A 23,266-nucleotide genomic window follows, 5' to 3' on the forward strand; every position below is an offset into this window, starting at 1 on the left:
CCAGTTGTGTGTTTTTAACCCATATTTGAATATGAAAGCCTAATTATGAAGCTTTTGACATAAAAATGGTTCACATCTGGTCTTAGAAAACTACAAGAAAGCCAGTCATTGACAGACATACTAATGGGCCTGTGATATAGAACTCAAAACTTAAAAAGTTCTAACCCATCAAGAAATCCCATTCATCATTTCATTTTTTGGAAAGGATATAAAAAAATGAAATGTCAGAGCTATAATGTCAGGACCGTTTCGAATGTCAAGTGCTTGTTGTTGCACAGCCTGGCTGTCTGCTGTTCTGATCAAACCTCCAACTGGCATAATAATTACAGATGATACGTCGCATTTGCATGCACAACTGGATGCAGATTTATAACAAATCATACAGAACCATTCTCACTGCCCAGCCTGAAGTTTTCTCCTTTTACTAAATAGTTTAAGATTTTTCTTCTGAAGCAGAGCATCAATACTAGTGCAAGACAGCATTCACGAATAAGAAACAGGTGCAGGAAAAAAAAAGTTTCTCAAATAAACCAGAACTCTGTCATTTATAATACACAGATGCAACAAGAGCCAAGAGGCAGCAAACGCATTTAACACAGACATGTTTGATCTAAGAATGCTAACCTGCAGAGACACTTTCCAGATAATCTAGTTCTATTTCGGGGCATACATTAAGTGCACAAGGAAACACATATGAGAGTTCTATTTTGAATGGATAGGTATGGAGATAATACTTCAATTTAATCCTTATATTTTAATCTGCAGAGAGCACAGAAAAGCAACAATGCATCTGTTTATGATCTTTATGGAAGTCTCTATTAAAATAAATGCTATATTCTTAAGCCTATATGAGTTATAACAAAGACCTGAAATCAACATCATGTACATGGGGAAGATTCTATTTCTTCTCTACTGAAACGTTGCGCTCATTGATAACTGGGAAAAGTAGTCTCAATGCTACTTCATTTTCACCTTCCCTAGACCAGCCTTGTCAAGAGATTTGGAGGAGTCTGCCTCTGTGTCTGGCTCCTTCCCGTTATAGATTACTCTCAGCACATTGGAGAGGTCGAAGCTCTTGTAAACAATATCCAGGAGATCCTGATCTTTTGCAATGCCATTGATAAATTCTTCCAAAGTCAATTCTCCTGGAAAATAATAAATAAACAGTTAAGAGGTGTTGTCTCTACTACTCACTGGCACAAATAATACACTCACTGGTATGTTTGTTGATATTCTTTTGATATCCTTTCCCCTCAACCAGACTCTAAGGTCTTTGAAGATCTTCATTAAAAAAAAGAAAAAAATTCAGTGGTAGAGTTACCAATGAAAATAAAGGCAATAAATAAAATCTATTTTTATGTGTAGTTGAGAACATCAGGTAATACCCTGGATGAAATAAGAGCACATATACAATTATATCTCTGAAAGTACCGGTTTGTGAACTTTTGATCTTGAAGATATGACCAAGTCTTAGGAGCATGATAGATTGGAGATTTTTAAGATCAAGCTGAAATGACGGTTCATGAAGCTATTTTCAATATTCTTCTCTCTGAAGAAATAATTCTTGGGACTGTCTAAAGCTGTGAGAAAGCTTAAACATGTGTTCACGCCACATATTATTATTGGTCATTAGTTCTCTTCTCTTTTTCTGGTTTTTGAGTCCGAATCTTATCACCTTGACTTCTGCCTTACGTCTGTGCTGGCCATCCCAGTGCTATACATGTACTTGCCTTCTATCCCTGTGTCCTGGCTGCCATGTTTTTCTACTACCTTCAAACCACGAGATGACTTTGAAACATTTTGGCGGGGAGGTGAAATTCTCTGTTGAAATAAGTCATTGGGGTTGGGATTATGCGGATGAGTGTGTTCAAGTTGAAATGTACAGATACAGTTACTGATCTCGAAGAGACTGTACCCAGTAGGGTTTGCGGATGGGAGATCAGCCAGACATGGGTCGAGTACATTCAGGAACTGGAGAAAGTTCACTCAGGAAAGGAAGTCAGCAGGGACTTAAGTCAGGTGTTATGCTGTACCTATACTTTTTCGTGGAGAAGACAAATATCTAAAATACCACAATAGTGATTCAAATATCAGTCAGCATGAATCGTCGCATATTCAAAAACACTTCCTTTTTGGTTTCAGTTCAAAATGCTAAAATGCATTTTTTTTTTTTTTTTTTTTTTTTTTTGGAGACAGAGTCTCACTCTGTCACCCAGGCTCGAGTGCAAGTGGTGCAATCTTGGCTCACTGCAGCCTCTGCCTCACCAGGTTCAAGTGATTCTCCTGCCTCAGACTCCTGAGTAGCTGGGATTACAGGCATTTGCCACCGTGCCCGGCTAATGTTTGTATTTTTAGTAGAGTCAGGGTTTCACCTTCTTGGACTGGCTGGTCTTGAACTCCTGACCTCGTGATCTACCCACCTTGGCCTCCCAAAGTGCTGAGATTACAGGCGTGAGCCACCCCGCCCAGCTGCTCAAATGCATTTTTTAAGAGAAAAACCTAATCTGTGTTCCTTATATGTTGTTTATGCCAAAGGAAGTTCTGTGCAAAACCCCAGTTTAATAGTACTCAGGAGTAGGGCCGCACGTGTATCACGGAAAAGGTACAATCATGGAATAAACTGTAGGGAGTACAGAAGATTGCAAATCTTAAGAAGTGGTACGTGTGTGACCGGGGAGAGTCACATGGGTCAGTGGCAATGGGGCAGGGAAACTCAAATAATCACAGAATAACCGCCCTTTACAAAAGAAAATCACAATTGGTAAATTCCCAACCCCAGATACTGTTCAAACTTATCAGGGCTCAACATGACCAAAACAGAAGTGGGAGTGGAGCTGGAGGAGCCAGAAACTGTTTTCACTGCTTAGTTATGAAACTTCCTGATGTACCCACTGGCAATAGAAGAGGCAGCATCTGAAAGAACTGGGAGATAGTAGTGGTCTCAGTTGAAAAGCAATGCAGGCTACTGACACGGAAAAGAGAAAACAGTTGGAAGTATTCACTTTCTTCAAAACGCTTGTGAACTCTGCGCATTAACTTTTTTCATGTTACCTAACCACTTACCGTAAAAAAAAACCTCGGTTCCAAATCATCAAACTTAATCTTTACTGTATCTAAACTATTTCCTTTGAAATTTTCTTCACTGTTTCTTTTTAGCACTCAACATTCATTCATTCATTCATCACATTTACTAAGCCCTAACCACAATGACCATTTCTGCTACCACCACTGTAGCCAACTACAGTGCTCTGCGCGTGGCAGGTGCTGAGAAGGCACCCATGACTAACTGCCTTCCTTTGTCCCATGTTCTTTAACACTGCTTCCTTTTCTGCCTTAATTTGACTGTGGATTTAGGCCCCAACAATTTTATTTTTCTTTTTTATTTTTTGAGACAGAGTTTCGCTCTTGTTACCCAGGCTGGAGTGCAATGGCACCATCTCGGCCATTGCACTCCAACCTCCGCCTCCTGGGTTCAGGCAATTCTCCTGCCTCAGCCTCCCGAGTAGCTGGGATTACAGGCACGCGCCACCGTGCCCAGCTAATTTTTTGTATTTTTAGTAGAGACGGGGTTTCCCCATGTTGACCAGGATGGGTTTCTGGATTTTCCTAGAAAGAGTCACCTATGGAGGTCCAGAAGCTTCCCACCAAAGAATCTACCAGCAAAAAGCAAAGCCTGTGAGCGATGACAGAACTCCCTTCTGCTCATGGATTCAGAAGGACTCTGAAGTCGTTCCTGAGTTTTCATGACTTTGTTTTATGTATAAAGACACATCTCGATTTTCACAGGACATTATTTGGAAAGTGCACGATTTTATTTTCGTATTGTTGAAATATAAATATATGTAATTGGAATCTATGCTGTTTAGGGCTGTTTGCTGTATTGGCGGGTGCAATCTGTAGGTCTGGGGACAGTATCGCTGGTACTCTTTCATCACCCACTACCAATTTCAGAAGTCTCACTAGTAATAGAACAGCTACCCAGGAATAGTTTACTTAGTCCTGTTTCTGCAATCTGGTTACCCTGTCGATATTCCTAAATGATGCATTTCTTCCCATTTCCATCTTAAGTAATCTTTTATAACAAAACAAAATATTCTCTTTCACACAACCCCCACCCCCACAAGAAAGGCAGAATTTACTGTGCATACCTACGTTTCAGCTCTAAAGAGCTCTAAATCCTGGTTTAAAAGAAATCAGCCTGTGTAAAGGAATTTGTTAAATTCTAATTTCTTTTCATTATAACTTCATAAAACATTGGACTGGGGCTGGAAAATTAGCCAAGATGGGGTGGAGAAGATTCAGGAGATGAGAATAACCAAGTGTTTAAGGGAGGATGCTGGTGAAGATTTTGAATGGCACAGGATTGTTTATTAGCAACGTGGCTCGAGAAGCATTCAGCAGCATTTTACAGATTGTAGCACGCAGTAGTTTCGTTTCCTCTACATGGAAACTCAATTCTTTCTTATCTCCTGGTAATTCTCAGTTTCCCTGTTTGATTTAATGTGACCCTCGTGGCTTTTCACAATGTTGCAGTCTAAAGCACTGGTGTTTCTTGTTAGTGACTCAAAATTTCTTTATGTCTTGTCCTTGTTATTTTTTACCAAAAATATCTGCTCAGTAATCACTCTATTTAGCTGGACATGGTGGCTCATGCCTGTAATCCCTGCAATTTGGGAGGCTGAGGTGGGTGGATTACCTGAGAAGATGGAGACCAGCCTAACCAACATAGTAAAACCCCGTCTCGACTAAAAATACAAAAATTAGCTGGGCATGGTGGCAGGCATCTGTAATCCCAGTTAGTTGGGAGGCTGAGGCAGGAGAATCACTTGAGCCCAGGAGGCAGAGGTTGGATAAACCAAGATGGAGCCACTGCACTCCAGCCTGGGCAACAGTGTGAGACTCCATCTCAAAAAACAAAAACAGAAACAAAACCCCACCCGTCTTCATTTCCTCTTTGGCCACTATTCACTTTCACTGTTTGTTATCAGGAGGCACGAGGCCTCCCGTATCCCTGGGCCCTCTTTGGCTGGATGTGAGACTTGCCAAGGCCCTTTCTGCACGTCATGTTGTCAACATCCATAAATCTTCTCAAATTATGTCAAGCATGAGGCCTCAATAGAGCAGGTAGGATGCACGTTGCTATTCTTCTGGTGGTAAAGCCTGTAGAATTCAACACTTAATCATTTTTCCTGACTTGCCTTGTTGCCCTCTCTGTTTTCATTTTTCAATAACATTGAATGTTCACCTTCCATTTTCTGCCTCTGCGAGTCTCTTCAAGCTCTCTTTCCTGATGTTTTTGTTCATAATATAAAATAAATTGGATAAATCATAAAAATAATATGTTCTCATGATAAAGATGAACAATACAAAAAGACGTAATGAAAAGAATAAAGTCCCCCTTTAAGTTCTTTCTGGCACCCGGTCCGAGTTCCCATAGGTAATTAACTCCTGCTAACCAATCCAGGTTTATATTTTATGAAGTTTGCAACATATATACATATATTTGTTAATTTTCAAAAAAAAATCTAGATACCTTTCTTCCTATAGACAAAATTGCATATTGCGCTTGTTTCTTGATTTACTCTTTTATTTTTTATTTTATTTTATTTTATTTTATTTGAGACGGAGTTTCGCTCTTGTTACCCAGGCTGGAGTGCAATGGCACGATCTCGACTCACCGCAGCCTTCGCCTCCTGGGTTCAGGCAATTCTCCTGCCTCAGCCTCCTGAGAAGCTGGGATTACAGGCACACGCCACCATGCCCAGCTAATTTTTGTATTTTTAGTAGAGACGGGGTTTCACCTCGTTGACCAGGATGGTCTAGATCTCTTGACATCGTGATCCACCCGCCTCGGCCTCCCAAAGTGCTGGGATTACAGACGTGAGCCACTGCGCCCGGCCCTTATTTTTTATATGACATCTTCTTAACAGACACTCATTCATATCAGTTATTTACAGAGCACCAGTGTGTGCCAGCCTAGGGAATATCAAAGTGCACAGAACAGAAATGGTTCTTTCCTTCATGGAGCTCATAGTTCTTCGTCTTGTTACAAATCTAGCATTAATCCTGCACCTTTATTTTGCTAAGCCTTCTAACTTTGATTTGTTATTATAATCATTATGCTTCGAATACTTCACAACTCTTGTGTATTTTTCTGTCACAACAGATGTGATGTCGACCATTCCTTTGTGAACAATTTATAATCAAATTGGGATTTTCATATAGGTGCCTAAAGTCTTCTTAGCTGTGTGCTGTGATCATCTTTACTTTTGGTTTCACGATTCATGAGATTATCCGCATAATGATGGGCTTCTTATTTTGAGAAATAAAAACTATGTATGTCGGTATATAGTCAACAGCAACTTGGTATACTCAATTGAGCATCTCTATTTCGATCAACACTGATGTTTTGATAACAATGACAATGAACAATAAAAAATTATGTTTGAGGTAGGTGGGTGCGGTGGCTCATGCCTGTAATCCCAGCACTTTGGGAGGTTGAGGTGGACAAATCACCTGAGGGCAGGAGTTCGAGACCAACCTGACCAACATGGAGAAACCCGATCTCTACTAAAAATACAAAATTAGCTGGGCATGGTGGCAAGGGCCTGTAATCCCAGCTTCTCAAGAGGCCGAGGCAGGAGAATCGCTTGACCCTGAGAGGCAGAGGTTGTGGTGAACCGAGATCGCACCACTGCACTCCAGCCTTGGCGATAGAGTGAGACCCCGTCTCAAAGAAAAAAAATTATATTTGAGGTGTACATAGTTGAGATTTTGCAAATGTGAATAGACATTCTCCTTTGGGGTGCTAGCTCCCCCTTTATCTGTAAATGAAGCACTTCATATTACTATTCTCTGTCAAATACTGGCCAAATCCTTTTGTACATCTGCAAATGTCAACCTTTTATGTCTTCATTACTTTTTCTTCCTTGTCTTTGGTTCCACCGGGCTGTCTCCGCGGCACATTGGTTAGCGTCTTTTTCGTGGTGTATGGAATGACCCAGCTGTCTCTTGATGAAACGATGCAACAGCTGTCAATACTTTTTATATAAAACCAAATTCCATCAGTTTTAGTTCTGTATAAGCATTTGCTAAGAAATTGTGATTCATAGTTACTGGATGCATATGGATGTAGATGTGTGTGTATTTTTTTACTTAAAATACAAGTTTATATAATAGAAAACAATTCGTGTATTTAGCTTTATAAACTATTCGAGAAATCATAATTCATCCCCTTTTTTCTGTCACTGACTTACTCTCGTAGGGCAAAGAGCCCGTCTCTAACTGCAGGTAATCTCAGCTATTGCCCAGGCACAATTTCTCTTTTCTGAATTCACATCCCTTTTAACCCAGCCCTTTCTGTTTCAAGTTCCTTTCTAATCACAGTCGCCATTTTATTGATTCCCTATCCTTTGCCCTTGGGGAATCTTCTTGGATAGTAAACAAAAGGTTTTGAATCATATTCATGTTTTCCGGAACGCATTATCTGTGTCCTCAAACTAATAGAAACGTAGTTTTTTCCTAAGAATACCAAAATCTCCGTACTTCTCCGAGGAAGCTCACTTCCCCGTTCCCCTCACTGCTAGCACTAGAAGCAGTTTTAAAAGTAACTGTAGAAACCAAGTCTTAAAACTTTGTGATGTCCTGTTTCCAGAATACCCATGCTTCTACATCAGCGCTTTCAGCCCCAAACTGAAATGGATTATTTACTCTACTACAATCCCTGCCGTCCTGCCATAGCTCTAAAATTAAAAACAAAGTCAAACAGAACAAAATCTATAGCATTTCTCTTTTTTTTAAATTTTATTTATTTATTTATTTTGAGAGAGAGTTTCACTGCTGTTACCCAGGCTGGAGTGCAATGGCGCGATCTCGGCTCACTGCAACCTCCGCCTCCTGGGTTCAGGCAATTCTCCTGCCTCAGCCTCCAGAGTAGCTGGGATTACAGGTACACGCCACCATGCCCAGCTAATTTTTGTATTTTTAGTAGAGACGGGGTTCACCATGTTGACCAGGATGGTCTCGATCTCTTGACCTCGTGATCCACCCGCCTCGGCCTCCCAAAGTGCTGGGATTACAGGCGTGAGCCAGAGCATTTCTCCAGTGTGATGGCCACCATCTTCAGTAGAATATTCCAAGCAAAGCCTTCATCGGCCTGGTCAGACCCTCCGCTCTCCATCTCTCCGGTCCTGTCCCAGCTACACGTGGCCTCCTTGTGTACTGTGGGCAGTCTGGCTCTGTTTCTTGCGAGCTTTCCCACGTTGCCTTATCTGATCTCAGTATACCAGTGAGTGCACTGAGGTTCAGGACAGGCAGAGCTAGACAGATGGATGCGACCGACGCGGCTGCAGATTGCTTTCCTGAGGAGTATGCTCTTGTCCAGTCGTTTGGCTTCTTCGCAGCAGTGGCTGCATTTGAGCTGCCTCTCAGCCTCCTCACCGTCCCATCCTGCCACGCTGAGATGCCACATTTTACTAGTACAACCTGCCACACTCAACATGCGAACGTGGCTCTCTACTGCCCCCTCGTGGCCACTAAAAGAAGTGAGGCATGGTGGGCAGGTTAATGCCTTTGGAAGGGGTTTTGGAATGATGACAACCGTGATTGACAGGCCAATGCCTCTTATCCATTTTTTCAGAAAAACTTGACTACTATCTTACATTTTTAACAATGTCAAATTTTCTGTTTTTCAAGGACCATTTCTAGATCTTCTGCCTCAATCTCAAGTCAATATGCTCACCTACCTGTTTGCTGATATCAAAGCTGTATTAGAAGCACTCATTTCTCTTGGGCTGTCTGTGTCTTCTCTCTTCCCTTCTGCCTCTGAAGAAGAAAGGTACCTCCTCTGAGCTAAACAGGAACCCAGAGGACAGAGTAGAAAGAGCTGATGGAGAAATGATCAGAAAAAGCAGAAATGTAGATAGAAAAGGTAGAAACAGCAGAAATGGAGGCAAGGGTGGACTCTTCTCCAGAAATCTTTAGTCCAAAGGAAGAGAAAGTCTGGGCCAGGCGCGGTGGCTCAAGCCTGTAATCCCAGCACTTTGGGAGGCCGAGGCGGGTGGATCACGAGGTCAAGAGATCGAGACAATCTTGGTCAACATGGTGAAACCCCGTCTCTACTAAAAATACAAAAAATTAGCTGGGCATGGTGGCGCGTGCCTGTAATCCCAGCTACTCAGGAGGCTGAGGCAGGAGAATTGCCTGAACCCAGGAGGCGGGGGTTGCGGTGAGCCGAGATCAAGCCATTGCACTCCAGCCTGGGTAACAAGAGCGAAACTCCGTCTCAAATAAAACAAAATAAAATAAAATAAAAAATAAAAGAGTAAATCAAGAAACAAGTGCAATATGCAATTTTGTCTATAGGAAGAAAGGTATCTAGATTTTTTTTTTGAAAATTAACAAATATATGTATATATGTTGCAAACTTCATAAAGTATAAACCTGGGTTGGTTAGCAGGAATTAATTACCTATGGGAAGTCGGACCGGGTGCCAGAAAGAACTTAAAGGGGGACTTTATTCTTTTCATTACATCTTTTTGTATTGTTCATCTTTATCATGAGAACATATTATTTTTATGATTTATCCAATTTATTTTATATTATGAACAAAAGCATCAGGAAAGAGAGCTTGAAGAGACTCGCAGAGGCAGAAAATGGAAGGTGAACATTCAATGTTATTGAAAAATGAAAACAGAGAGGGCAACAAGGCAAGTCAGGAAAAATGATTAAGTGTTGAATTCTACAGGCTTTACCACCAGAAGAATAGCAACGTGCATCCTACCTGCTCTATTGAGGCCTCATGCTTGACATAATTTGAGAAGATTTATAGATGTTGACAACATGACGTGCAGAAAGGGCCCCGGCAAGTCTCACATCCAGCCAAAGAGGGCCCAGGGATATGGGAGGCTTCGTGCCTCCTGATAACAAACGGTGAAAGTGAATAGTGGCCAAAGAGGAAATGAAGACGGGTGGGGTTTTGTTTCTGTTTTTGTTTTTTGAGATGGAGTCTCACACTGTTGCCCAGGCTGGAGTGCAGTGGCTCCATCTTGGTTTATCCAACCTCTGCCTCCTGGGTTCAAGTGATTCTCCTGCCTCAGCCTCCCAACTAACTGGGATTACAGATGCCTGCCACCATGCCCAGCTAATTTTTGTATTTTTAGTCGAGACGGGGTTTTACTATGTTGGTTAGGCTGGTCTCCATCTTCTCAGGTAATCCACCCACCTCAGCCTCCCAAATTGCAGGGATTACAGGCATGAGCCACCATGTCCAGTTAAATAGGGTGATTATTGAGCAGATATTTTCGGTAAAAAATAACAAGGACAAGACATAAAGAAATTTTGAGTCACTAACAAGAAACACCAGTGCTTTAGACTGCAACATTGTGAAAAGCCACGAGGGTCACATTAAATCAAACAGGGAAACTGAGAATTACCAGGAGATAAGAAAGAATTGAGTTTCCATGTAGAGGAAACGAAACTACTGCGTGCTACAATCTGTAAAATGCTGCTGAATGCTTCTCGAGCCACGTTGCTAATAAACAATCCTGTGCCATTCAAAATCTTCACCAGCATCCTCCCTTAAACACTTGGTTATTCTCATCTCCTGAATCTTCTCCACCCCATCTTGGCTAATTTTCCAGCCCCAGTCCAATGTTTTATGAAGTTATAAAGAAAAGAAATTAGAATTTAACAAATTCCTTTACACAGGCTGATTTCTTTTAAACCAGGATTTAGAGCTCTTTAGAGCTGAAACGTAGGTATGCACAGTAAATTCTGCCTTTCTTGTGGGGGTGGGGGTTGTGTGAAAGAGAATATTTTGTTTTGTTATAAAAGATTACTTAAGATGGAAATGGGAAGAAATGCATCACTTAGGAATATCGACAGGGTAACCAGATTGCAGAAACAGGACTAAGTAAACTATTCCTGGGTAGCTGTTCTATTACTAGTGAGACTTCTGAAATTGGTAGTGGGTGATGAAAGAGTACCAGCGATACTGTCCCCAGACCTACAGATTGCACCCGCCAATACAGCAAACAGCCCTAAACAGCATAGATTCCAATTACATATATTTATATTTCAACAATATGAAAATAAAATCGTGCACTTTCCAAATAATGTCCTGTGAAAATCGAGATGTGTCTTTATACATAAAACAAAGTCATGAAAACTCAGGAACGACTTCAGAGTCCTTCTGAATCCATGAGCAGAAGGGAGTTCTGTCATCGCTCACAGGCTTTGCTTTTTGCTGGTAGATTCTTTGGTGGGAAGCTTCTGGACCTCCATAGGTGACTCTTTCTAGGAAAATCCAGAAACCCATCCTGGTCAACATGGGGAAACCCCGTCTCTACTAAAAATACAAAAAATTAGCTGGGCGTGGTGGCGCGTGCCTGTAATCCCAGCTACTCGGGAGGCTGAGGCAGGAGAATTGCCTGAACCCAGGAGGCGGAGGTTGCGGTGAGCCGAGATCGCGCCATTGCTCTCCAGCCTGGGTAACAAGAGCAAAACTCCGTCTCAAAAAAAAAAAAAAAAAAAAAGTCTGACAGTAGAAGATAGCATAATTGAAGGAAAGTTTTCTACAATAGAGAAAACTTGAGTTTATTTGTAAGCTGATGGAAAACCTCCTACAGCAGAAGGTGCTTCATCCTATATTCTTCCATTTATTTCCTCATCTAATCTTTACTCTTCTTTAGATATCCCGACACGTCAAGCATCAGACACTGGAAATAAATATGGTCAATAAATATTTACCACTCAATTGAATCATATTGAGAACATTGGATTGGTCCAGTTCTGAAGCCCAAGTCATAACTAGGATTCTCTTGAATGGTTTCTGCTTTTGTCTAAATGACACGCCCCACTACCACCATCTCCTACGTTGAAAGAAAAGTGATCCAGAAGAGAGTAGCTCCATTACCATCATTGTTTATATCGATCTTATGGAACACCAGGTTGGTGAATTCCTCAGGACTCAGAGTTTGCTGGCCATTGAGGGCTTGTACCGCCTACAAAAAGACATTAAATGAAAGAGGTCAATTTTTCTGGAAGCAAATACATTTTGCAACATTTCTGCTCCAGTGCACCAGAATTTGGGGATGTGTTCATGTCAGCTGCTGACCAACCAGCACCAGTTGTTAAAAGTAAATAAAAAGAAAAGATTGTATGGCAGTTCTGGGTAATGAGACTTGGAAATTAAATGAACTGAGTAAAGACTGAAGGCTTATTTTTTTTTTTTTTTTTTTTTTAGACGGAGTTTCGCTCTTGTTACCCAGGCTGGAGTGCAATGGCGGGATCTCGGCTCACCGCAACCTCCGCCTCCTGGGTTCAGGCAATTCTCCTGCCTCAGCCTCCTGAGTAGCTGGGATTACAGGCACGCGCCACCATGCCCAGCTAATTTTTTGTATTTTTAGTAGAGACGGGGTTTCACCATGTTGACCAGGATGGTCTAGATCTCTTGACCTCGTGATCCACCCGCCTCGGCCTCCCAAAGTGCTGGGATTACAGGTGTGAGCCACCGCACCCGGCCTGAAGGCTTATTTTATTCAACATAGTAGGTCACAACAGATGCAATGAGCCCATTGGAGACAATATTGTAGTGGTCATTGTCCTAAGAATTCCAGACCTAGAAAGCAGACAATGCTCTCAATTTCAGACAGATTCATTTGGGTCTTATGGGTGAAAGTAAAAGGATGATCAGAACGCTGTAAGAGTCTCAGGGTTCCTCTCTGGCTTCCACCGGCACCCCAGGTTCTTTGTGCCCTTTTGCAGAATGATTGAATGGGGAAACACATATATATATGCCTTAGAAGGGCGCTGACTTTCTCCCACATTCTGCCAGTGCCTTTTCATCATTAAAATTGTCAGGAGATCCGGGGGCAAATGACATTTCCAGCCTTCCTAGAGGGAAGATGTAACCAACCTCCCCTAATCCCAAGGTGATTAAATTAAATGACCCAGGTTTGACATAGAACTTCATAATAAAATGAAAGCAGATTAGCCATTTGGGAATTTGAACATAACTATCTTGGTTGAACAAGAAGGAATGTTTATAAAAATTTCCAGCAACATATTTCAATTAGAGGACACAATCATAAATACGACTGTCTCTCTTGCCGCTTCCTGAGCATTATCAACCTGGAGTCCAGGATTAATCACAATAGGTGATGGTAAAACCCCAGTCTTGGCCTTAGCAAGTTTAGGTCTCATGGATCTCATACTTAAATATAGGACAATATTTAAAGTAACTGTTACATAGATATAGCATCACATTTGAAGAAAATTTTAAGGATTTCTCAGTGTTTGGTCAGAGGCTTCAAAAGCCTAGAAAATCTGGCCAGGCATCCAGTATACCCACATTCTGAAGTGATATTAGATCACATAAACAAGTCCTAACAAAACATTGTGAGATCGTGATTTGTTCACCAATCTTCAAGTCTTATAAGTGGAAGTGAAATACTGACTGCAAAGTGGAGGAACACTGAGGGATAATAATATATATATATTTTTGAGATGGAGTTTTACTCTCTTGCCCAGGCTGGAGCGCAATGGCACAATCTCAGCTCGCTGTAACGTCTAGCTTCCGGTTTCAGAGATTCTCCTGACTCAGTCTCCTGAGTAGCTGGGATTACAGGCACCTGCCACCATGCTGTGCTAATTTGTGTATTTTTAGTAGAGACAGGGTTTCACCATGTTGGCCAGGCTGGCTCAAACTCCTGACCTTGTGATCTGCCCTCCTTGACCTCCCAAAGTGCTGGAATTACAGGCGGGCATGAGCCACCACGCCCGGCCTCTTTCTTTTTTTAATAGAAGCAGCAGGGTGGGGGGATAGGCAAGAAGTTTTGTTTTGTTGTCTATTTGTTTGTTTTCCTTCTTTCCTTCCTCATTTACTACATGCGCTCGTTCTTCCGTATTTTCCTAATCGCAGTCTCTGAGCACTCCCTGTGTGGGAGCAGGAGGACGTAGGAGATAAAGGAAGCAGGCGAGTTCTCACTTGGCACCTGCTGTCCTGGCTAATCTCAGTGCTCCTTGGACTCGCAGGTGCAGACTCTCTCTCCCGCAATTCTCTAGGCAGGAATCATGCATCTTGATTGCAGCTGGTCCCTTACCCGCTTAGAATTTCTTAAAATCCACCATTCTTTGGGAAGCCGAGGCGGGTGGATCACAAGGTCAAAAGATCGAGACCATCTTGGTCAACCTGGTGAAACCCCGTCTCTACTAAAAATACAAAAAATTAGCTGGGCATGGTGGCGCGTGCCTGTAATCCCAGCTACTCATGAGGCTGAGGCAGGAGAATTGCCTGAACCCAGGAGACGGAGGTTGCGGTGAGCCGAGATCGCGCCATTGCACTCCAGCCTGGGTAACAAGAGCGAAACTCCGTCTCAAAAAACAAAACAACAACAACAACAAAAAAACCCTTCTGTTGACTATTTTATACCTTTGGAGTGAGATTGAGCTGTAACTATCGCCTTTGTTAGTCCTCCCTGGACTCTGGTACTTCCTTCCAGCCTCTAAATGCCTGGGCTGAATTCCATTTTCGCACCCTCACTGTATGTAGAGAGAACTTGGATTACACAGTTTGTATTATTCTTTACCTTGCCGATTTTTTCACTTGCCCGTTGTACACAAAGTACGTTCAGAGGCTACGCATTTCTTCCTATGTATTCCATCGCATTCGTTTATTTAAATATTTTCATTTATTTTTAAAAAATTTTTGCTATGTTAAGAGATTCTGTGATGTAAATCATAGGACTTTATCCTTAATGATGGTTTCTCCTGACTCAGAATAAGCAATGCTAATTCCAGAATGAAGATCAGCTTTTAGCCTCTTGATGCAGATGACATTTCCCGGAATGCTTTATCCACTTCCACTCTCCACAGTGTGTGAGATGCCTTCCTTACCTTGCTCTTACCAGAATTTGCTATTAATTTTAGTACTGACTAATTTAATTAGAGACAAATGATATCTAATTATTAAATTTCTGTTCTATGCTTTTATTATTTTAATTTTCCTATGTTCTTCCCTCCCCCCCTTTCTAAGCACTTTGAGGGAAAATCCAATCTGCAGCTTCGAACTTCTCTTTCCTTGGCTCACTAACTGCAGTCAGACGTTTTAACTAATGAAAATCTATAGCACATTTCCCTGTAAGTTGTAGACAAAAATCACTTTTATCCTTTTGTTGTTCTTAATACTTTTGAGAATCTGATGACTCTCTCCTTCACTCAAAAAAAAAAAAAAAAAGCATAACATACAGGCAAAATTTTGCCCTCAAGTTCAAGGGCTAAAATGACTTCTGAGGGCCATTGATTCTTAGATCCCAGAATAAGAACCCTTGTTTTGAGAAATGCTTTGGTGGCATCCTAAGACCTGCATGCTGTATTTACATTTTTATTGTTTTTAGAAAAAGCTGAGTATTTAAGAGCACATTTTAAAATGTACATGGAGTTGGTATTCTCCATAGAATATTTGATTTCTAAATTTGTGTTGCGATATGCCATGTATCGGCAGAATTTCTAAGTTGTTCACTTGCCAGGTGACTCCTAGTACATTTCTTTGTGTGAATGATCTACGTGACATTAAAATGTTAGCAACACTGGTATAATCCTACCCTTAAATTCTTTCCGTGTGTTGGTTAACTCTTCATTCACTTATTTAGCTTTACATTTTTACCTGCTTTGAACGTTTGTTGAGGTGGTTAATTATAACTGTAGTTCCGCTCGCTTATTTTTCTAGCATTTTTGCTAATATTTCTATTGTGTATTTTATTTGTAACTCAGCTCCTTCATTTATGAAACAAAGAATTTGGACCAGATCATTTCTAAGACATCTAATTCTAATGCTCTTTGAGTCTGTGTTACAAATTCAGTGTCTTGAATTTACAATATTAATCACCCCTCTTATCTTCATTTCGGTACAGTCCTGCTTAACCATCCTTTTCCTCTGGGATCTTTGCTCTTTTACACCATGATAAGAACCATCTCCTCATCCTTTGAGGGGTGGCATGGTGGCTTATAAAGGCACTTATTGAACTTTAGATATGGAAAAGGTCTGAGATTCCTGAACCAACTATTAGAAATACTTCAGTACAGCTCCCAGAAAGATTAGGCCTCATGTACCTTCATTCTTAGTCCGTGTCTCTCGTTAAATATACATAAATCATCTCATAGTTTAGCTGTTTGTCACAAGGCATTCTGCACTGAGGCAGAGAAAAAGGTAACTTGTTTTACAATATCATATTTATTTCACTTTTTCATTTCAATGCTCTGTTAAATTTGAGAATGTCGGAGTGGACTGCACCAAGAAGAAAAAGCTTATTTGCTGTTGCTCATTCAATAACCAATAGTATACAACTTCAGCAATTCAAAATGTACATCCCAAAAATAGCCAACCCCATAGACAGTTGTTACATACTCCATAGGAGGAGAAACTGGGCTAACTCTATAGTGGCCTGAAAGGGATACTTTACTACTTCACTTACCACAAACATGTCCAGTAGTTCATTTTTGTCAATAGAGCCACTTCCGTCAACGTCATACAGCTTGAAATACCATTTTAATTTTTGCTCCATTTTTTCTTGCACGATTAGATTGACGGCAGCAATAAACTCTAGAAAGTCAATGAATCCATCCTATGGAAAGTAAGGGGAAAAGGGAAGTAAATGTTTAAGAAGAATAATGGGTTTTTTATTTGAGAAGTCAGCATCTGTGAGCAGGTAGCAAATCTTACATAAAGCAACCGGTACGGTTTCAACATAAAACTTTTCCCTAGTGTTTCATTAAAAAAAAAAAAAATCTATGGGTGGCTGGGTACAGTGGCTCATGCCTGTAATTCCAGCTCTTTGGGAGGCTGAGGCAGGTGGATCACGAGGTCAGGAGTTCGAGACCAGCCTGAACAACACAGTGAAACCCCGTCTCTACTAAAAATACAAAAATTAGCTGGGTGTGGTGTTGCGCACCTGTAATCCCAGCTACTCAGGAGGCTGAGGCAGAGGAATCGCTTGAACCCGGGAGGGAGAGGTTGCAGTGAGCCGAGATCATACCACTGTACTCCAGCCTGGGCAACAGAGTCAGACTCCATCTCAAAAGAAAAAAAAAAAAAAATACATGGGTAATGTTTATAGACACAAGTGACTTCATTTTACAATTAAGTGCCTTAGGTAAATAGGCATCATTTTTAGTGTAGTTTTAGGCTCACAGCAAAAATGAATAGACGGTACAGAGCTTTCCTATATACTCCCTGCCCCCACACATGCACAGCCTCCTCCATCATCTCCTACCAGAATGGGACATTTGTTACAGTTGCTGAACCTACCCTGACACATCACCATCATCATTCAAAGGCCATAGAGTACACTGGTGTTTACTCTTTGTATTTTACATTCTGCAAGACTAGATATATAATGCCATTTGCCCATCATTGGGTATTGCATAGAGCAGTTTTCCTATCCTAAAATTCCTCTATGCTGTGCCTATTTAGTCTTCCCTAACTCCTGGCAACCATTAATCTTTGTACAGTCTCCATAGTTTTTTTTTTTTTTTTTTTTTTTTTTTTAGACGGAGTTTTGCTCTTGTTACCCAGGCTGGAGTGCAATGGCACGATCTCGGCTCACCACAACCTCCACCTCCTGGGTTCAGGAAATTCTCCTGCCTCAGCCTCCTGAGTAGCTGGGATTACAGGCACGCGCCACCATGCCCAGCTAATTTTTTGTATTTTTAGTAGAGACGGGGTTTCACCGTGTTGCAGTCTCCATAGTTTTAACCTTTTCTTAGAATGTCATACGGTTCAAATTATATAACACGTAGCTTTTTCAGATTGGCTTCTTTCACTTAGTAATATGCATTTAAATTTCCTCCATGTCTTTCCAGGGTTGGACAGCTCATTTCTTTTCAGTACTAAATAATATTCCATCCTCTGGAGGTACCTCAATTTACTTATCCATTCACTTCCTGCAGGACGTTTGGTTGCTTCATGGTTTCGGCAATTAAAAATAAAGTTGCTATAAATATCTCTGTGCAGATTTTTTTGTGAATATAAGTTTTTAACTCCTTTGACAAATACCAAGGGGTATGGATGATAAGCAAGAGTATGTTTAGCTTTTAAGAAACTGCATTGTGGCACTGTTTACAATAGCAAGACCTGGAACCAACCCAAATGCCCATCAATGACAGACTGGACAAAGAAAATGTGGCACATATACACCATGGAATACTATGCAGCCATAAAAAAACAATGAGTTCGTGTCCCTTGTAGGGACATGGATGAACCTGGAAACCATCATTCTCAGCAAACTGACACAGAAACAGAAAATCAAACACCACATGTTCTCACTCATAGGCAAGTGTTGGACAATGAGAACACGTGGACACAGAGAGGGGAGCATCACACACTGGGGTCCGTTGGTGGGGGCTATGGGATGGATAGTGGGAGGGAGGGTGGAGAGGGATAACATGGGGAGAAATGTCAGGTATAGGTGATGGGGGGATGGTGGCAGCAAACCACCTTGCCACGGATGTACCTATGCAACAATCTTGCATGATCTGCACGTGTACCCCAGAATCTAAAGTACAATAAACAAAGAAAGAAAGAATCTACCAAACTGTCTTTCAAGGTAGTTGAACCATTTTACATTTCTGCCAGCACCAAATGAGAGTCCTGTTGCACCACGTCCTCACTGGCATTTGGTCATTTTAGTGTTCTGGATTTGGCCATTCTAATAGGTGTGTAGCGGCATCTCCTTTTTCTAACTTACAAGTCCCTGATAACACACGATGCTGAACATCCTTTTATGTGCTTGTTTGCCATCCATATTTCCTCTTTGGTGAAATCTTTGGCCTATTTCTTAATCAGATTGTTTTTGGTTTTTCAATTCTTTTATTTCAATAGGTTTTTGGGGAACGGGTGGCATTTGGTTACATTGTTGATCTAAAGATCATTTTGAATCAGGTTTCTTAGTTTCCATGTATTTGCATGGTTTTGAGGGTTCCTTTTGGAGTTGATTTCCAATTTTATTCCATTGTGGTCTGAGAGACTACCTGATATAATTTCAATTTTCTTAAGTTTACTGGGCCTTGTTTTGTGGCCTATCATACGCTCTGTCTTGGAGAATGTTTCATGTGCTAATGAGTAGGATGTATAGTCTGCAGTTGTTGGGTAGAATACTCCATAAATATCTGTTAAGTCTGTCTGTTCCAGGGCAGAGTTTAAGTCCATTGTTTCTTTGTTGACTTTCTGTCCGGATGACCTGTGCTATCAGTGGAGTATTGAAGTCCTCTGCTGTTACTGTGTTGCCATCTATTTCATTCCTTATGTCTAGTAATAATTGTTTTATAAATTTGGGAGTGCCAGTGTTAGGTGAATATATATTTAGAATTGTGATATTTGCCCATGGGACTAGTCCATTTATTACTATTAATGTCCCCCTTGGTCTTTTTTAACTGCTGTTACTTTAAAGTTTGTTTTGTGTGATATAAGAATAGCTACTCATGTTCGTTTTTGGTGTCCATTTACATGGAATGTCTTTTTCCACCCCTCGATGAGGGGTTCTCCCCCTTTTCCTAGGAATGGAACTTCCTGAGAGCCAAACTGTAGTGATTGTTTTTCCTCTTCTGGGTCTAGCCAGCTAGAACTACTAGGCTCTGGGCTGGTACTGGGGAGTATCTGCAGAGTCTTGTGATGTGATCTGTCTTCAGGTCTTGCAGTCATGGATACCAACACAGTTTTTTGGCATCTAAGGGAGCCTGCAGTGGGATCAAGTTTCTTCAAAGAGTCTGTGGATTCTCTCAGCTTATCTAGTATGTTCCTGTGGTAGTTCTTTGAGCAAAAGTCCACCATATGAGTCTCCACACGCTGCTCCATCCATCTGAGCAGGAGCTGCAAGCTAGTTCTGCCCCAATCCACCATCTTAATCCAGATTGTCTTATTGCTGAGTTTTAGGCGTTCTTTTTATATTTTGGGTAACAGTCCCTCATCAGCTATGTTTTTTGCAAATATTTTCTGCCAGTCGGTGGCTTGCCTTTTTATACTCTTACAATGTCTTTTGCAGAGCAGAAGTATTAATTTTGACAAAGTCCAGCTTATTATTTTGCATAAATTATGCCTTGAGTGTTGTATCTAAAACATCATTACCAAACCCAAGTTCATCTGATTTTTCTGGATTTTCTCCTATGTTATCTTTTAGGAGTTTTGTAGTTTTGCATTTTCTATTTGGGTCTCTGATTCAATTTGAGTAAATTTTGTAAAAGGCGTAAGGTCTTTGTCTCGATGTGTTTTTTTCCATGTTGATGTTTCATTGTTTGAGCTCCATTTGTGGAAAAGACTGTCTTTTCCCCACTGTATTCCTTTGTTTCTTTGTCAATGACCAATTGACTAGATATAGGTGGATCTATTTCTAGCTCTCTATTCCTTCAGCTTGACTGATGTATCTATTGTTTCAGAAATACCACACTGTCTCAATTACTACACTCTTCTAGTAAGTCTTGAAATCAGGTAGTTTCAGTCCCCCAAATTTGTTCTTCACCTTCAATATTATATTGGCGATTCTGGGTCTTTTGCCTCTCCACATTAAACATTAGAATCAATTTGTCAATATTTACAAAATAACTTGCTAGAATTTTGATTTGAATTTCATTAAATCTACAGATCAATTTGGGAAGAAGTGACACCTTGACAATACTGAATCTCCCTTTTCCTTTATGTAGAGTATCTCTCCTTTCATTTAGTTATTTGAGTTCTTTTATCAGAGTTTTATAGTTTTCCTCATATAGATCTTATGCATATTTTGTTAGATTTATATCTAATAACTTCATTTGGGGATGCCAAGGTAAATGGTAATAAGTTAATTTCAAATTCCACTTATTCATTGCTGGTATAGAGGAAAGTGATGACTGATTACTTTTGTATAAAAAACTTCATGTCTGAAACCTTGCTACAGCCTCTTATTAGTTTTAGGAGGTCTTTTTTTTTCCGGTCAATTATTTTTTTGAGTTTTCCAAAGTTGAGCATCATGTTATTTGCAAAGACAGTTTTACTTTCTCCTTCCCAGAGAGTATAAATTTTATGTCCTTTTCTTGTCTTAGTGCAGTAGCTAGGACTTCCAGTAAAATGTTGAAAATCAGTGATGAGAGGGGACATGCTTGCCTTGTTTCTGATCTTAGTGGGAAGGCTCTTAGTTTCTTACATTTAAACATGATGCTTACTGTCATGTTTTTGTAGACATTTTTTATCAAGCTGAGATTAGCTACCTTTTTAGAGAAAATGTTTACTCCTTATGGCAAAGAAACAAACATAAAATGCCATAATAGAAGACCGAATCCTCACAACTGAGCTTCTACAATGCCTTTCTTCTTCTGAATTTCTTTAGATTTTGTCCTTTTCTGAAGACCAATTACCAATTTTTAATAGAAGGAAAACATAACAAGCAGACAAATTCTATATTCCTTTTAATAGGAACTGATTGATATTTTTTCACTGCTAAATTCCAAGTTAGGATTTAAGTGCATAGTTTTAGGTATGAATCAAAATTAATAAGGCTCTTTTCTACAAAGGTTGTGTTCTATTCATCAATCTTGGAGATTATTTAAGGACTGCAAGCTTAGGTAGTGTCCCTTATCCTGTGTTTAATTGCTAAAACATTTTCAGTTGAAACAGAAAGTGTCTGTCTCTCTTTAGAACCATATGCTTCAAACCTGACAAACATTAATGTTCAACTGTTTTAGGAAAGGTGGCCAGCTCTAGGGAGGCTCATTCTTCGCTAGTTTCCCATGAGAGTTCTGATGTTAATGGTAGCATATCCAGCACAAGAAAACATGCTGGAGGCTATATTCTTCTTGGAGTATTTGTGATGCCAGGGCCTGTTTACAAAACCAGGATGTGACATAAAGTAAACCTCTGACCCCCAGAAATAAAGAGCTTTAGGCTTACAGTCTGTAGAGTGTTGTGTGTTTCACTGAGTCTCAATCTTTTGTGAATAGTCGCAGGAAGTCTAGAAAAAAATGCAACTGAGGCCAATAGTTCACAATAGGGAAGCAACGTCTATTTGGCTTTTTAACAGTTTTTTAAAAATACGATGACCACAATATTTCAGATGTTGGAAGTTAACATGTGGGGATGGTAATTGCTATAGCATTGTTTTCTAAATGTATTATACTTTTATTTTCTACACGGAGGATGTTTTACTTTTACAGTCAGAAGGCGATAAGAAAACATTTCCAAGCTGTTTCACTGCATTGAGTATTCTATTTTTGTGTTTTACAACTTAGGCCTCTTTGCCCCATCGGTAACTCTGATACTTCCGGTAAGAGGTAGGATTTCTTCTAACAGATAGTAGTCTAGTCGAATCGGTCTCCCAAAAAAGTTTGTTCAAATGCACAACATCTAACTGACTTTATATTTTCACTGCTTACTGCTGCTTCACTTTATGAATCCCTAGCAGAGCTATGACTGGGACAGTGACATAGGTTATTATAGGGTTGAAATCTATTTAAGATGGCAATGAGGTATCATGTCTCCAGACTCGGCAGGACATGACCATTATTTTTCAGAACAGGACTGGAGGTGTGGATGAAATGAGCTAAATGGAAGGTATCCAGCCAGAGGTGCATTTACTCCCAGGCCTTCCTCCTGAGCCTTTAGGATGGACCAATCAGTCCAGCAGTCTCCTGGACAGTTATTGTGTGAATTTACCAAAGAGTCACAGGAACATTCTCCCAGAAAGCCTGGCTTGTTATTAAGATGATCCTCCAGAGTTTCCATAAAACCTTTTATTTGATGATGGTCTGTTTCACTTTACAAGTTCCACTTCAGTGACGGTGTTTTTCTTTTCTTTTTTTTTTTTTTTTGAGACGGAGTTTCGCTCTTGTTACCCAGGCTGGAGTGCAATGGCGCGATCTCGGCTCACCGCAACCTCTGCCTCCTGGGTTCAGGCAATTCTCCTGCCTCAGCCTCCCGAGTAGCTGGGATTACAGGCACGTGCCACCATGCCCAGCTAATTTTTTGTATTTTTAGTAGAGACGGGGTTTCACCATGTTGACCAGGATGGTCTCGATCTCTTGACCTCGTGATCCACCCGCCTTGGCCTCCCAAAGTGCTGGGATTGCAGGCGTGAGCCACCGCGCCCGGCCAGTGACTGTGTTTTTCAATGTCACCTACATGATCAATGGCAAAAGGCTAAATTGAGCAACGTTGTCTTTAGAACATTCGGTATTTTATTTTTAGGTACAGTGGACTGGTGGTCCTAATATCTTTCCATTCAGGCTTTAAGAGCTCTGGGCAAGT

General features: G+C 40.7%; 1 protein-coding gene across 2 annotated transcripts in view; it reads right to left on the minus strand.

Annotated features, from left to right (window-relative positions):
- Positions 1-390: 390 nt before the first annotated feature.
- Positions 391-23,266, minus strand: part of GUCA1C (guanylate cyclase activator 1C) — a 40,579-nt gene continuing 17,703 nt past the window's right edge. Inside the window, exons 2-4 of one of the 2 annotated variants that reach the window (XM_002758826.6) lie at positions 16,473-16,622; positions 11,915-12,002; positions 391-1,145 (exon numbers count right to left, since the gene is read on the minus strand). In XM_002758826.6, coding sequence (XP_002758872.1) covers positions 958-1,145; positions 11,915-12,002; positions 16,473-16,622 — 426 coding nt within the window. In that variant the 3' untranslated portion in view covers positions 391-957. Of the gene's footprint in view, positions 1,146-11,874; positions 12,003-16,472; positions 16,623-23,266 lie in introns of both variants that reach the window. The other variant, XM_054246135.2, reaches the window with a different exon arrangement.

This window comes from Callithrix jacchus, chromosome 15, assembly GCF_049354715.1.
Source record: "Callithrix jacchus isolate 240 chromosome 15, calJac240_pri, whole genome shotgun sequence".
NCBI classification, from domain to species: Eukaryota; Metazoa; Chordata; class Mammalia; order Primates; family Cebidae; genus Callithrix; species Callithrix jacchus.